At 34.0% G+C, this 14799-nt stretch overlaps 3 protein-coding genes across 4 annotated transcripts in view; 1 reads left to right on the top strand and 2 right to left on the bottom strand.

The window, feature by feature from the left end:
• Positions 1-252: 252 nt before the first annotated feature.
• Positions 253-4960, bottom strand: LOC107030884. Of its 2 annotated transcripts, XR_003580315.1 has the most exons (12): positions 4736-4960; positions 3601-4422; positions 3348-3509; positions 3052-3265; positions 2736-2888; positions 2587-2649; positions 2463-2507; positions 2036-2381; positions 1740-1866; positions 806-1162; positions 627-701; positions 499-548 (listed from the first exon to the last, which is right to left on the bottom strand). XR_003580315.1 is itself a non-coding variant. In XM_015232103.2 (11 exons), the coding sequence occupies exons 1-11, from the start codon at positions 4943-4945 to the stop codon at positions 371-373; spliced, it is 2856 nt and encodes a 951-aa protein (XP_015087589.2). In that variant the 5' UTR covers positions 4946-4960; the 3' UTR covers positions 253-370. The 2 variants fall into 2 exon arrangements, 1 of the variants encoding a protein (XP_015087589.2); XM_015232103.2 differs by having other exon boundaries at positions 253-548; positions 627-1162.
• Positions 4961-5516: 556 nt separating this feature from the next.
• LOC107031438 (40S ribosomal protein S8-like) lies at positions 5517-8303 on the top strand. The gene is made up of 5 exons (XM_015232821.2): positions 5517-5674; positions 5795-5867; positions 7199-7529; positions 7700-7872; positions 7966-8303. The coding sequence occupies exons 1-5, from the start codon at positions 5671-5673 to the stop codon at positions 8051-8053; spliced, it is 669 nt and encodes a 222-aa protein (XP_015088307.1). The 5' UTR covers positions 5517-5670; the 3' UTR covers positions 8054-8303.
• Positions 8304-10715: 2412 nt separating this feature from the next.
• Positions 10716-14799, bottom strand: part of LOC107031491 (probable xyloglucan glycosyltransferase 6) — a 14549-nt gene continuing 10465 nt past the window's right edge. Inside the window, exon 5 of the mRNA XM_015232892.2 lies at positions 10716-11756. Within this exon, the coding sequence (XP_015088378.1) occupies positions 11118-11756 (639 nt within the window). The 3' untranslated portion in view covers positions 10716-11117. The remainder of the gene's footprint in view (positions 11757-14799) is intronic.

Here is a 14799-nt window from a genome sequence, read left to right as displayed (position 1 = left end):
ACATGAGCATTCATAGTGTCATTCAAACAGAAGTATGAGGAGCATTGACTTCTTTAAACTCAATCATGCATACTTCCAGCAAGCTGGATAGACATGGGCAACGACTTGTTGCTCCCAAACAAACTAACATATGTAGCATTCCAACTGCAAAGACAAAATTCCTTAGAGGAAGTACAAACAGAAAGGATCAATAAGGACACAAAGAAGGAACAACTTCAAATAGAAGACTTACATATAAACAACACAGTTAGGTATATAATATCAAGACTTACAAAATAGACCAATACAATTTTTCATAGCCATAGTAACTACAAATTGTTTTACATTATATAGTTTTCATAGTCATACTAACTAATATAACTATATTCCTTTATCTAACTGGTCTTTCGTCTTCACTTTGAAGGTCACTCGCTTGCTTCCTTCTTGCATATTCCCATAATATAGCTCCAAATCTCTTTCGGACAATGTCTGCCTTTACTTGTTGATTTAGAATATGTTGGCCATTACTTACAAACTCCGCAAATGCAGCAACGAAAACTCCACAATCCCTACAAAATTCAATATAAAATTATTATCAAAAAATCAATTTAATAATTAAAAAAAAACACATATTTGATAATACTTACAGCGAATCCTCATTTTGTCTGGGAACATCTTTAGTTATGAAATGAAACTCAATTTTCTCGAACTCATTTATCTCACTGTATTTTGGTGTTGACTTCAATTCAGGACGCTTATCATAGAACTTAACCACACTTAGATAATATGGTAAAACAACCGAAAGCATCTCAACAATATTTTTTACCTCTAAATTCACCCCACCCCTAGCCGGAAATGAATCATACACCTCCAATGACCTTTGCCCAATATCAAACACCACAAAAATCCAGTGACGATTCTCTTTAATGTTTAGTGGAATAAGAACAAAATCCACTTTATCCCACGAGGTACTTGCCAACAAACGACGTCCACTGATATACCGGGCAATATCATCAGAATCTAAAACTTTAAAATTTTTCTTATCCTCATGAGCATCACAAAGTTTAAAGAAAGAATTGGTAATCTTTGTCTTGAAAACACAATCAGTCGTCGTAAAACGAACATTACTGTTGGTTTCATATTTTCCTTTCTTTCTTAGGTAATAGAAAATGACATCAATATGCTGCAAAAAAAAAAAACTTATGAAACAGAACAGTGATAGAACAGTGCAGAAATTTCAACTCAAAGTTAAGGGAAAACTCTGTTTTCGCCCCAAGTGTGGCTCATTCATCACATATTGGTGAAACAGAACAGTGATAGAACTTATGAAGATGTTCAATTTCTACCAGAAAAAAACTTAGAGACAACAGTAACTTACTGAAGCTGACATATTTTATATAATATTCTAGCTCATGTATATGCATATATGTGGATTCTTAATGATACAATGAACCTCAAAAGAAAAGAATTGAAGCTAAAATGACAAGAACTTGATTACAAGTTTCATCCTTTTCACAATATCCTGAGCTTTTGTCCCTCTTGAAAGACAGAGACAAAGGGAACAAGAACAGAAAGAAAAATGACTTGCAAGCTATAGAATTACAATGTCACACAACTAAAGAGCTTCAATAGATGAAAAATACAATCTATCTACACAACTAAACAGAAAGAATTTTAGTTGAGACAAAGGCAAACTCAAGATTAAGAAACAGAACGAATCAAAGAAATATTAACGTCCAACTAAAATTTATATAACAAACCTCATCACACCATTGTTGTCCAGAATGTGCCAATTTGAAAAACCAGAGTCTTTCATCTACCGTACAGATACCCAATTCAAATGCTGGATTGATAACATTAAGAGCATCTGTATAAGGTTTCTTTCCCCTATCAAAACAGAACAAAAATTAAAAAATACTCTAAACCGAGACAGGAACAACTAAAAAAGAGGCAAATACGAAACTAAAAAAGAGGTACAGAGCGTTCCACAAGTTGAATTAAGCTTGTATATATTATGAATTAGGAAAATTATCCCAAAAACATCAAAATAAATTACCTCTTTTTTATACCCGTATAAAGCCACTTAGTGAATGAATCGATCAAATCAGATTCATCATCTCCTCCGCTTGCATATAAAAAAGGATGTTTTGTCTCAAAAACCTGACGTGTAACACATAAAGTTCCTCCAGATTCAAAATGTTGTGTGAAGGGAGATGTTATTAACTTTCCTGGATTTTTCTTTCTGCCACGTTTCTTCGGTGACACTTTCTTTTTGTTTTGATCAACTTGAGCTCTTTTTTTTAGATAAGATTCTTCAGTCCTATTGATCTGAGAAAGATCTTTATCAAGTAAAATAAAGTCATCAAAAGTATGCAAAGGTTTTTGACAATCCTCTGTTGCATCTGCATATAATAGATATATTGATTAATTTACAATCAACAGATGCTACACTTAATTTATGTTGGTTTTTTTTACTACATTACCATCAGGTTTCGCCCCAACTGTATTCACATCAGCAGCCTCTTGGACTGTAAGCAAAATAAATATTTTAATAATGTTATCAAAATAAAACGAAAGAAGTTTAGTTGAAGTTAAGAAAATGAATACCATTTATATCAGCAACAACCTCTGACAGAACTTTTTCAATAGCAATTCCTGCAACATCTTCATCTGTACATAACAAGAACATTTAAAAAAACAGAATTGAATTAAAATATATGAAATATGTAATATATTTGTATAAAATCCTTCATTACCTATTTTACTTGATACTCTTTCAAAATTTTCAACATCAGCAAATCTAACTGTAGCTTTAAGCACTTGAGATTCTTCATTTTGATTTGATCCCATAACATGAGCATCGTTCCCTCTCGATTCATTTACAGCTGCATTAACACGGGGAGAAAATGCTGTATATGTAATTAACATATTATAAAAAAAACATATCAAAGTTAACTGAAAAATGAAATATCGAATTCGTGTCACTTATAGATTAACTGGAAGAAAATACTAAACTATATATTAAAATTATATTATGAATATAACAGAAATTTACAAAAAATATAAACGAACCTCCATTAAAATCTAATCCACCTGAAAATGTCTCGCCAGCATGCTTCTTAGATGGTTCCTTGACTTCTCGAATAACAGAGCTGCTACCACCACTCTTAGCAAACAGCAAAGAAATATCCTCCAATAATTGTTTGTTTGAGTTCACCACAAATTCTTTGATTTGATTGAATCCTAAATCAATCTTCTCTTCAAGCGCTTTGTTATTTTCATTCACCTAATAGATATTAAATCATAACGAAAATATTAAAAAAATAACAGTTTTAAAATAAAAAGCCTAAAGTTTAGTTTGTGTATACTTTTACAAGCTCTTTTCTCAATTCTATGACTTCATTGGTCAAAATGTCTAGACCATGACTTGATCCTTTAGGCTCCAATTTCAAAATTTCAGCATGGTAATCACGAGTTTCAGGAAGCCTGAATTTGGATACTTCATCTTCACTGGCCACTATGTTCTCAAACTGAAAAACCAAATACACAAAATAACATTAGATATAGTAACTTGAGTTCAAATAAACAATGTAATAAAATGTATTAACTTTGTACAAATACCTTGTTTTTTGTAGGCATGAAGAGACATTTCTCAATATATTTTAACCATGGACTTTCTGCAATTGTCTTCCAATTCAAGATTCTTGGAATAGAATCAGCAACACGAATAGCTATATCTTCATCAACCTTTGAACAACACTCAAATATCCAAATTTGAAGAGCAAGAGGCAAGCCACCAATTCTATAGTACTTATGTGTTGACTTAAGCTCATGCCTCACAGAATCAGACAACTTTTTGTAGACATCTAAACCCCACGGATATGAATTGAATTTTCCACTTTCCACAAGGTAAAAATCTCTATTGCTAATTTGGTATTCGTTGTCCTCATATGAAAATAAAAAATCATTAATGAAGTATAGAACAGCCAATGAAACAGCCGAGTCATCATCTATGAATTTTTTAGCTAAAAACAGTGCACGTAGATGACTCTTTGGAACTGTGATTTTTTCCGGAAAATAACTACTCATCAAACTACATCTAGAATTGGGAACATTGATAGATGTGCCATCACCAACACAATTTAAGCCCGTAACTATCCCAAATTCTCTAAGACCAAAAAATAACTTTTTGTTATTTATTTCAATAGCAAACACATCATCCGGTGTGTGTTTTAACTCTCTATTTATAAGACAATGAATAAGTTGTAGTTGTGTGCTCGATTTTGGAAGGTCAAGAAAGTACCCAAAACATGTATTCCTAAACATCTCAAGTTGTTTATCAGATAAAGATAGTTTGATTTGTTCAATGACACTATGATTAGTGTAACATGACCACCTACTCGAAATATACACAACATCAGGATGTTTCCAGAATTTACGATCCTGCATATGCATTAAAAATGAATTAAAAATGTGTTACTACATACTAAAGATGAATGAAGATGAATTTCACATACTATGTGTCGAAGAAAGGTAGTAATCAGTTGAATAAAAGATGAATTAAAGTTGAAATAAAGTTGAATTAAAGTTGAATTAAAGTTGAATTAAAGATGAATTAAAGTTGAATTAAAGTTGAATTAAAGTTGAATGAAAGTTGAATTAAAGATAATTTCACATACTACATCTAAAAAACAAGCAGCAATCAACATACAACCCATTGCTAAACAACAAATAACTAAGAAGTACTAGCACATACCGGATATCTACTCTCTGGTAGAATGACACTTTTGGGTAAACGATTTCGTGTTTTTCCATCATTCACCGGCCTTTTCTTCTCCAATCCATCTTTATTTTTCAAGCTTTTTGACTGAAATTGAGGAGGTAAATCCTCAAAATCATCATCACTGTCAACGATTTTCTTCGATGTAGATGCCAAAGTAACACATATTTTTTTCGATTTCTTCATTGTGTTAACCTCTTTAACTCGTTTTTTACCTTTCTTTTGATTCTTGTTTTCTTCCTCATTGTTCTTCTCCTCATTGTTCTTCTCCCCCGATATTTGTGAGATACCCAAACTAAAACTTGGAATTTGATCCATAGAATTAGAAGACGAAACTTGAAGCTTCTTTCGATTTCTTCGATAAACTTTTGTATTCGAAGCCCTCACTAGATGCGGACTTCTTCTAAGACCTTCTTCCATTAAAACTCGTACAGATTAATGGAGAAAAAAACAAACAGAAACCCTAATTTTTGACGAGGAAAAGGAGAAAGAAAAAAAAAGAGCGAGAAAGGATATGACGAGAATACGTTTTACTTTGTTTAAAAATTGTATAAAAAAGGAATAAATGGGTTCTAAAATTGTTTTAAGTTAATATAGCTAAAAGTTGACAAAAATGGTAATAAATAAAAAGTGTACTTAAAATTGGTAATTATAAAATAAAAGGTCTTTGTTTATGTAATTTTTCATATTTATATAGTAGTTAGATAATATCTAATTCCATTTTTCTTTTGAAAGTTGGGCCAAACGAACGGAGTATTATGGCAAGGCAACGAATGAGAAAAGAATACTAAGGCCCAAGATTGTAAGGCAGCAGTCATAGTAAAAGTAGGGTTTTGGTGTGTTTCGTGCTTCCTACAAAGTGAAAGAGAAGTGGTGTCGTCTGCCTCTTCGCGGCTAAGCTTTCAGCAACCATGGGTATGCATCTGAAGTTTTCCATTTCCTCTCTCACTCACTTCAATTCATATCTGTAGATTCATTTTATCATGTCTTTGTCATAGTTTTATTAAAATTATATTTGTATAAAATGGATACAAGGTATCTCACGAGACTCTATGCACAAGAGGCGTGCCACTGGTGGCAAGAAGAAAGCGTGGAGGAAGAAGCGAAAGTAAGTCCTAGTCTCTCTATCTGCTTATTTTATTTAGCAATTTTCCGTTGTCAGCCACTTCTGCTTCTGCAAATAATTGTTCATTAGTTTATATGTTAGGTTGTAGCTTGTAGGTTAGAATTGGTTTTCACCAGTAACTATGTTCATGAATTCATGATTTGACCTGAGAATGAGTGGATGGTTTCAAACAGCCCAGTGAATGTCTTTGAAGCCTATAACTTGAATTTATTATTTAGTTGCTTATATCTGATCTGCCCGTCCATATATGACGACCTGCTTATTTGTGTTTACTATTACCAAGCTTGCTTATCTTTTTGAACCCCTCGATAAAGATTCTGCCACTCGCTGAACTATTCATTAAAAATTGATGGTAAACTTGTCGCGGTCCACAGTGATTTCTTTATAGGATTTCCAACCTAGGAATCCGGTGCTCTACCTTTTCATGATGGAACTAACCTTTGCATGATAAATCTGCTAATCTGTGTATCAGTTGTGGTACTGGATTCTATTTCTTTTTTTTCTTTTTTTTTGTAGGAGAGATAATTATGCATTTGCAAAAGAGAACCTTATAAGAGAACCCAAATAGTAAAAATGATTGAATCAACTGTAACAGGAGGATTCAACTTTGTAAATCTTAACAATTTGATAGACTATAAGTAGGTATTGTTTGCTGACCTTCCGGTCGGGCTGGGGCACTGCGCTCTTTCTTTCTGTGTGGGACGATACCTGGCCATAGATTTCAAATATTTTTTTTTACTTTATGTGGAATTTATGAAGTTGGAATCGAAGAGGGATTTGTGTTTGATTATACTTTTTGCAAAGTAGAGAAGTGAACACTTTATTTGGAATTTATGATGATGGAGTTCGAAAATGTCCAATTTAGAATATAACTTCAAGTTGGCTTTGGAAATTTTATAACCAAACACTGTTTTTGAAATAATGTTAAACTGTTCCACAAAAAGTGGACAAATCTCATGGCCAAACGGCTATATGTCCAGAATGACTACAAATCAACTTCACAAAAAGGGCTACAAATCATACTACAATTGATTTATTCTAGGATATTTCAATTAATTTGATCTAGTGAAATAGAAGTAAATCAGTTCCTACAGATAATCTCTATAATGTAGCTTGAGTAAAACAAGTTGCAGAAGATGAACATATAGTCTATTGGAAAATGAAGGTTGGATAAGTCGTCTTCCTGTGACCTGCAGAATGATGTGTTAAACCAAGATTTTATCATTTGAATATTATATGGATAAACTATTCTGTAAATCACTGTATTTTGGCTGCATTCTCTGAATCCATTCATTTCCTTGAATTATTTGAAGGTATGAACTTGGCCGCCAGCCTGCTAATACTAAACTCTCAAATAACAAGACAGTCAGACGAATCCGTGTGCGTGGTGGTAATGTAAAGTGGAGGGCACTGAGATTGGATACAGGAAATTACTCATGGGGTAGTGAGGCAGTCACACGTAAAACTCGTATCCTTGATGTGGTTTACAATGCCTCAAACAATGAACTTGTTCGTACACAAACACTGGTCAAGAGTGCAATTATTCAAGTTGATGCTGCACCATTTAAACAATGGTACCTCCAGCATTATGGTGCTGACATTGGTAGGAAGAAGAAGGGGCCCGCTAAGAAGGATACTACTGAGGTACTTGAAACACATACCATTCATCTTAATTAGTAATTGTTTAAGTTAATTATTTGTGATGACTACAATTTATGAACTCTGATGACACTGTCCAAGTATCTACATGCCAAATGATTTGCAAATGCTGAATGAATTCTTTCAATATATTCTGATATTCTTGGTTGATACAGGAAGGAGAAGCTGCTGCTGCCGAGGAAACTAAGAAGAGTAACCATGTTCAGAGGAAAATTGAGAATCGCCAAAAGGACCGTACACTTGATCCTCACCTTGAAGAGCAATTTGGTGGTGGTAGGCTTTTGGCCTGCATCTCTTCACGCCCTGGTCAATGTGGCAGATGTGATGGGTAAGCTCTTATGCTCAATACTTTGCTTCGTGCTTCATAAGAATATTATTCAGTATTTTGATTTGCCATTATGCTTTAATTGAAAATTGATAGGTACATTTTGGAGGGAAAAGAGCTTGAGTTCTACATGAAGAAACTACAGAAGAAGAAAGGCAAAAGTGGAGCTGGTGCTGCTGCTTAACTGGTGCAATCAGACTAGTTTCATATGGTTCTCTATTGTTGTAATTCCAATTTCGGGGACATGTGATTTTGTATTCAGTACCTTTTATTCTCTCTTGTACTCTTGCCAAATTTTAGTATGATCTCCTTGACTACTACTCTTTAGCATTATCAGTTTTTCCATGGTCAGTCCCACTTTCTCTTGAAGTTTTTGTGAATTAAGTGGGAATGATATTCATGGTCAGTTTTGTCTGATGGAGTGGTTTCCTGCATTGCTATTTAATAGAGCAGTGTGATTAAATGTTGCCATAATGAGTTTTTTTTCAAGCACCGAAGCTATAAAGAAATAATGATCCTCTAACATGAGGTGGAGGATCAATAACTATTCTTTTAGGACCGTTTGGTTTGAATTCAAGTTATGATGGCATAAATTATGATGAGATTATATTTTATTGATGTTTGATTTGTTATACTCAAAATAATAAAATTTAAGAACAATTTATTTGTTTGCTTCGGTAGTTCGTATGTGCTTTGTTGGTTGGATTTGATGGATTAGCTCCAGCCTGAATGTAGTTGTTCTTAGGCTGTTCTTTTTGCCTTCCTTCTCCTCCTTGAACCTGTTCAGTAGCCTGCTTGTCTCCTTCAACATTGTGTTGTCCATTCTTCCTATTCTACATTTCGATGCCTGACTTGTTGACTTGACTGTTGTTGGTTTTGTAGCTGTCCATTGCCAGGTTCCTCACCTATGTTATTCTTGTTTGTTGTGTCTTGTGAATAACGTGCTTAAAAATGTCTTTCATAAATGTAAAGTGATAACAAAAGGGTTGAGAGAGACATTTTTGTCATTTATTTAAGTTATCTTGGGATTACAATACCATCAAAGGGGAAGGATAACTTATTCCGATAATCCCGGACTTGCCAAAAGAACAAATTAAACAGTACTATAATTTATTCCTATGACTATTTGGCATTATCCTTCACACGAAATGACCCGTAATAGTTTAGTTAAATTTTACACTTTTTGGTCGAGGTTGATGTGTAATTTAATTATCTAATAGGCAAATGACAATATTGTGCAATGATTAAAATGTTAATTGATAGTGTATAATTGAAATATTTTATTAGGAATTGAGGTATTCAATCGAAAGATAACTTAATTTGAATGCCTAAATAGAATATTTCAATGTAAAGGTATATCAATTACTACTACATGTGATTTTATTACTTAATCTCTGTTGACCTGACACACTCTTTGAGAGATCATTCTCACATACACAGTTCTATAATCAGAGAAATTCTTCGGCTCTTTTCATTACTATAATTCGTTTAATTTACTTTATACTTGTATTGTTCAAACTTTAATTAATCAACCTAATCAACAATCTAAATCGACAAGCCATGCTCTTGACTTCTTATAAATTTAATTGTATCATTTTGTTTTTGGTAAATAATGCTTGTAATTATACAATAATTACATTTTGATCACCGAATAGGTCGTCGTAATTATTATAATTATGCATTAGTACCTAATAATTACACAAAATTTCAATTGCCGGGTAATTTTTCAAATATAATGTTTTTAGCTGAAGGGTATATGCGTATGCTACCTCATATCATATTTTTCTCGTAATAACTCATCTTATTTATTTTTTTATTTTTATCAATTGAGGCATTCTAATTGACAATGTTTTTGCTATATTTGTTTTAAACGTTTCCAATGATTTACTTTGTTTCCAGATTTTTCATAAAAATCCTATATTTTGGACACCTAAAAAGCATTATTGGAGAAGATAATTACTCCATTAAGAAGAAAAACCGCAGCAACCCCAATAAAACTCGAAATTTAAAATAATTCTCAAAAGTTAAGGTTGCTGCAGTTTTTCTCAAAACTAACAAAACTCAAAATCCCCAACAAGAATTCTCAAAAGTTGAAAACTTCCTAGTCCAGAAGTTAAGACTTGCACAAATCCAAACTCAATTCTTGCTATCTGCAGTCTCGTTTCGTTAATGTGACCTCTCTGGCTGATGTTAAGCCATTAGTTTTTCATCTCACTCGTCATCCTTTACTAAATTGGGTTTCTAATTAATGATACATGTATAAGTTATATGGTACTTGAAATATTTGAAAGTACAGAAAACGTATTAGGTTTGCTAAACATATAATTGTTCATACAGCTAAACACTGATATATGAATCACACTCGAAGCTTTAGGTTTGTTAGGTGTATCAGTAATGTGTGTCTCAGTGATACAATATTCGAAAAGTTCAACACTATACTAATAGATACATGCAGCAAATGTCAGATGTATCTTTCCTCTTTCAAACTGTTACTGGGTTTGGTAAACATGAAAAATATTGTTGGGTATATACAATTAAGGTCCAAACTAAAGCTATTTACAAAAAAATCCTCTTCAAGAGTGGTACTTTTAGTGGATGCTTTAGAAGTTAAGATTATTTTTTTCCTGAAATAAATAGGTGAAAAAAACTGAATATCTTGACAATACCTTTTCTTTGAGTTGAAACAGATCTTCCATAAGTGCATCCATTTGCAGGGCTACCTTTTCCCAGGCTGCAACCAAATACAAGTTAGCTTTCCATAAAGATGCTTTCAGTTACCAAATAGAGGTCCTTTATTGACCAAATTTCATATGAGAACGGACCAAGCTAGTAAACGATCATCAGAATGTACGGTGTAACTGCTGCCTTCTCCCAAAACTTTATAACTATATATATTGTACAAAGTTTGTCAATGGCAAAAATAAAGAATCACAAACTTGACCAAACAAAAATAGACTACTTCATGGTTACACTACTATTACAGGCAAACATTTAATAAATTACATCAAACTAAGCGGTAGGCAAATGACAAATCCTACCAGTATTGATTTTAATCTCCATCTGGGCATCAATTGAATAACATATGACCGCCAAATAGTGGTGTTATGAAGCTTTCGCTAAAATACCACATAAATGTAGGAATAGGGAGCCAGGTACCACAATCACATGTACAAGCAGTACGGTCTGCCCTTCCGAAAGGATTTGCCACAACTGAACTCGTGGCCAAATATCTTGTAAAAATCTTATGATTAACTCACCTGTTCGCCAATCAAATCAAGACCAACAACAAGGAAAGTAAACCCTTGAAACAATAGGAAATAGAAGTGAATCCCTTGAGCAGATAACAAACTTCTGACAGAGGCAGTTAATAATATAAATGCAAGGGCAAGCTCTTTCCTGTATAAACGATTTCTCTTCCTCTTTCCTATTTTCTTGGTCATCTCTAATTTGTTAAGTTCAGCAAGGCCTGATTCTGATGATGACCTTGAAACAGTATTCTTCTTCAACAAAGATTCAGATTCATTTTCCACCATTGCAACTAAATCAGCTTCTGATGATCGTCCGGCCTTCTTCGTAACAATCCACTCATAAGAACTTCCTAACTGGAAAAGCCCTGATATCATGGCATTGAATTTGGTCACAGACATTGTGTTTTCAAATAGAAGATAGGGTACAATAAAAGGGAATGACTGTGGAGCTGGAAGAATATTGAGGACTGACATAAGTCCAGGCACATAGCAGACGACCCAAGCTGGTAACTGGGCTTCTGGGAGGAACATGGTGAGTGGGAGGATGATACAAAAGAGAGTGAATGAATAAAATGGTAGGATGAGCTTCCGCAAGAGGAAAAATAGAAATATTAGGTTGGCTTTCTTGAGCCAGCTAACCTGAAATGAGAAGCATATACAAGAATCACTTGAAAATATATTAATGATCTTTAAACTAGGGAAAAAAAGAATAGTGTGTACCCATTAGCACTTAAGGATTCACTCAAAACATTAAAATTGAGATGACATGTTCCTTGATTAGAAGGAAAGCCTCGTAAGTTTACGTGCAACGAGACAATAAGGAGGTAATTACAATACTTCCCTTACGTATAACATACATACAATAACCTCTCTTTGGGTAGAGTAACATTAACGACCATCATTACTCAAGTTTTTCCCAAAAATAACTGACAACATACGAGTCCTCCAAAAGAGGAAACTAGGGTACAAAAATACATAGAAGAAGAGGATGATCAGAGGAGAACAAATTTGAGGAAATAAAAGAAAAGTACGTGGTCCTACATCTCAAGTGGTCTATAACGCCCAATGCAAAGATGTCAAAGAGAATACACACCCAAATCCTTGCTCTCTTGTTTGCTATTGGCCTACAAAGCAAGCACATAGAGGAAAAATGTTTCAGAAAGAAAAGCTTTTGAAGAGCTTACCCTACCAAAGTACAAACACAGGAAACCAACACTTGAACAATGATAGGCCGCATTTATTTGCAAGAGCAACTACTGTTTCCTACTTAAGTTCTACCATATTCAGCAACTACTCAGACCAAGTTATTTCCAAAATTTTCGACTATCTGCAACATTCGTACAAAACATCTCATATTTGCACAGCAAGTGGACTTGATGTGGAAGAAATGGATTACTGAAAAAGAAAAAAAGGATTTTCACGAAGTTCTATTTCTTCGTCTTCCAAAAAGTTTTACATGCTTAAGACATCCCAATACTCCCCACCACCACCACCACACGCACACACACTTCCCGAATAATTCTGCAACACTGGAAGCTTCTTCTAAGCTTTATTTCCTATTTTCCATCTCTTAAGCACACAATGATATGATATCCTGCACTGTCACACTGATGTTGCATAAGTCAGGATGGCCATCGATCATGTCACAATTTTATCTCCCTTCCCTTCCCTGCTTACAATTTTACTAATTTGTGGAATTCATCCCATAGCATTCTGATATTCTTCAATAAGGTATCAAACACCCTGAGAAGAAGCTAATTGCTGTCTGCACCATGGGCTGTACAAACAATAATTCGCTGTGATTACCTTACTCCAAGGACCTCTTGCTACTTAGTAAATCTCCAAGCCATTTGCAAAACAAGCTTCTATTATGTAATTAGATTCTTAATCTCAAACCACTTCATCTTTTGAGGCAATCACTTTGGCCAATTTCACAAGATAAATTTGCTATTCTGAGTACTTCCTTCCCATATGAAACTTCTTCTCATCTAGATCAATAGTTTCCGGCATAGAAAATAGTGACATTAGACATGAAGGGATACTCACAAAAGACATGTAGGAATATCCTCTAAAGCATTGTTGATTAGGGTTACACTTCCAAATATAGGTTTTGTATAAAGAAGGCCCTTCGAACAAAATCAACACAAAGAAAAGAGGTCATCTTTATTGTTCTTGATATTCTTGGCTCTTCTGATCCTTCATTTACTTTAGATAAAGAGATAGGAAATTGATGATAAAAGTTGTACATATCTATTATAAAGAAGAAAAGAGAAAGATTCTTTCCTTTATCTTATGTGCTATCTCATGCAGTAATTTTTTTTTTAATTGGGAGAGATGGCTGAGTGGACTAAAGCGGCGGATTGCTAATCCGTTCTACGAGCTAATCGTACTTTGGGTTTGAATCTTCCAAAGAGCTAGTTTACTTTTAAATTTCTGATGTGCCTTGCCATATCAGCTTCTTCATGTCTTTAGCTCCTAAGAGATCCAAAGATACACTAGCTGGGAGTTGTCCCAATTCCCACATCAAATCCCAGTATGCCTGCTAGCTGCTACATGCTTGTTCGATCATTCAGTGGAAATAAATAACTTTTACTATATTATTTATGGAGTGTAGAAACAGTTTCAAAACCTAGTTGTATGATTCTCGGGAGACTCAGATCTCTCTGCTTAATAACTTTTAGTATACTAGGATGTTCACAAACATATCTTCCACACTTACATGATTTGAGTGGTTCCCCTTACTTGAGAGACAGAGACCCATCCTTTATCCACAGTTTCTCCAATCATCCTACTTAGGCTTACCATAACAATGATATAGATGAATGGAGAGAAGAGTCACTGTCTCCTCTCAAATCCAATCCACATAATATCCCGGGTTCTTTTTGCCTTACCTCATATCTAAACAAACTCTAGTTTGCAATGAAGGCACCTATGATTTGTTTACTGTGTACAGATGCACTTCAGATTGAGAAATCAATCTTAAAATGACTCTTTTTGATCTTTCATTTGACACCTTGGATATTATTTTGTAAATGCTGCTCAACAAACTGATAGAATATTTCATAGGTAAAGTATTATTGATGTAAGAAACAACATAAAGAGAATGTCATCACAGATATCTGAAATGGAGCAAGTACTTTACAAAAGTGTGGTGCACTAATGAAGTAATCATGGTGCCTGGCTCTAACAAATATGTAGACCCCATGTTGCACCAAAACTAAGCCGGTATATGAAGATAACATTGGAACTTCCTTTTCAAACGTTCCTTCCTCCAAAAAGAGTCAAAGTTATTCATCACATATCTTTAGGGGTGACAATTTCAGCTCATATAAGTGAAATGAACCCATTTTTCCCATATTAAATTAAATGTATCACTCATATTTTCTTAAATGGTAAATATGGACTTCAACCTATTTAAGTTCATACAAATATGGACAAAATGGGTAAACATGAGAATCCATATATACCCCCATATATCACTCACTTATAATAAAAATCCCTAATTGCACACTATCTGTTTTTGAAACTAAAAAATAAAAAAATTGGAGGTGGGGGATAGGATGGGTGGAGGCAATTTTTTTTTAAGGGATATGTTGAAAAAGGAAATTATAAATTATTTTTGGGTGTGTATGGGAGGTGTCCTGGGTGGGGTTTTTCTTTTGGGGGGTGGGGGGTGGGGGTT

Source organism: Solanum pennellii, chromosome 9 (assembly GCF_001406875.1).
Source record: "Solanum pennellii chromosome 9, SPENNV200".
Classification (NCBI taxonomy): Eukaryota; Viridiplantae; Streptophyta; class Magnoliopsida; order Solanales; family Solanaceae; genus Solanum; species Solanum pennellii.
This window is presented reverse-complemented; position numbering and strand designations above follow the sequence as displayed.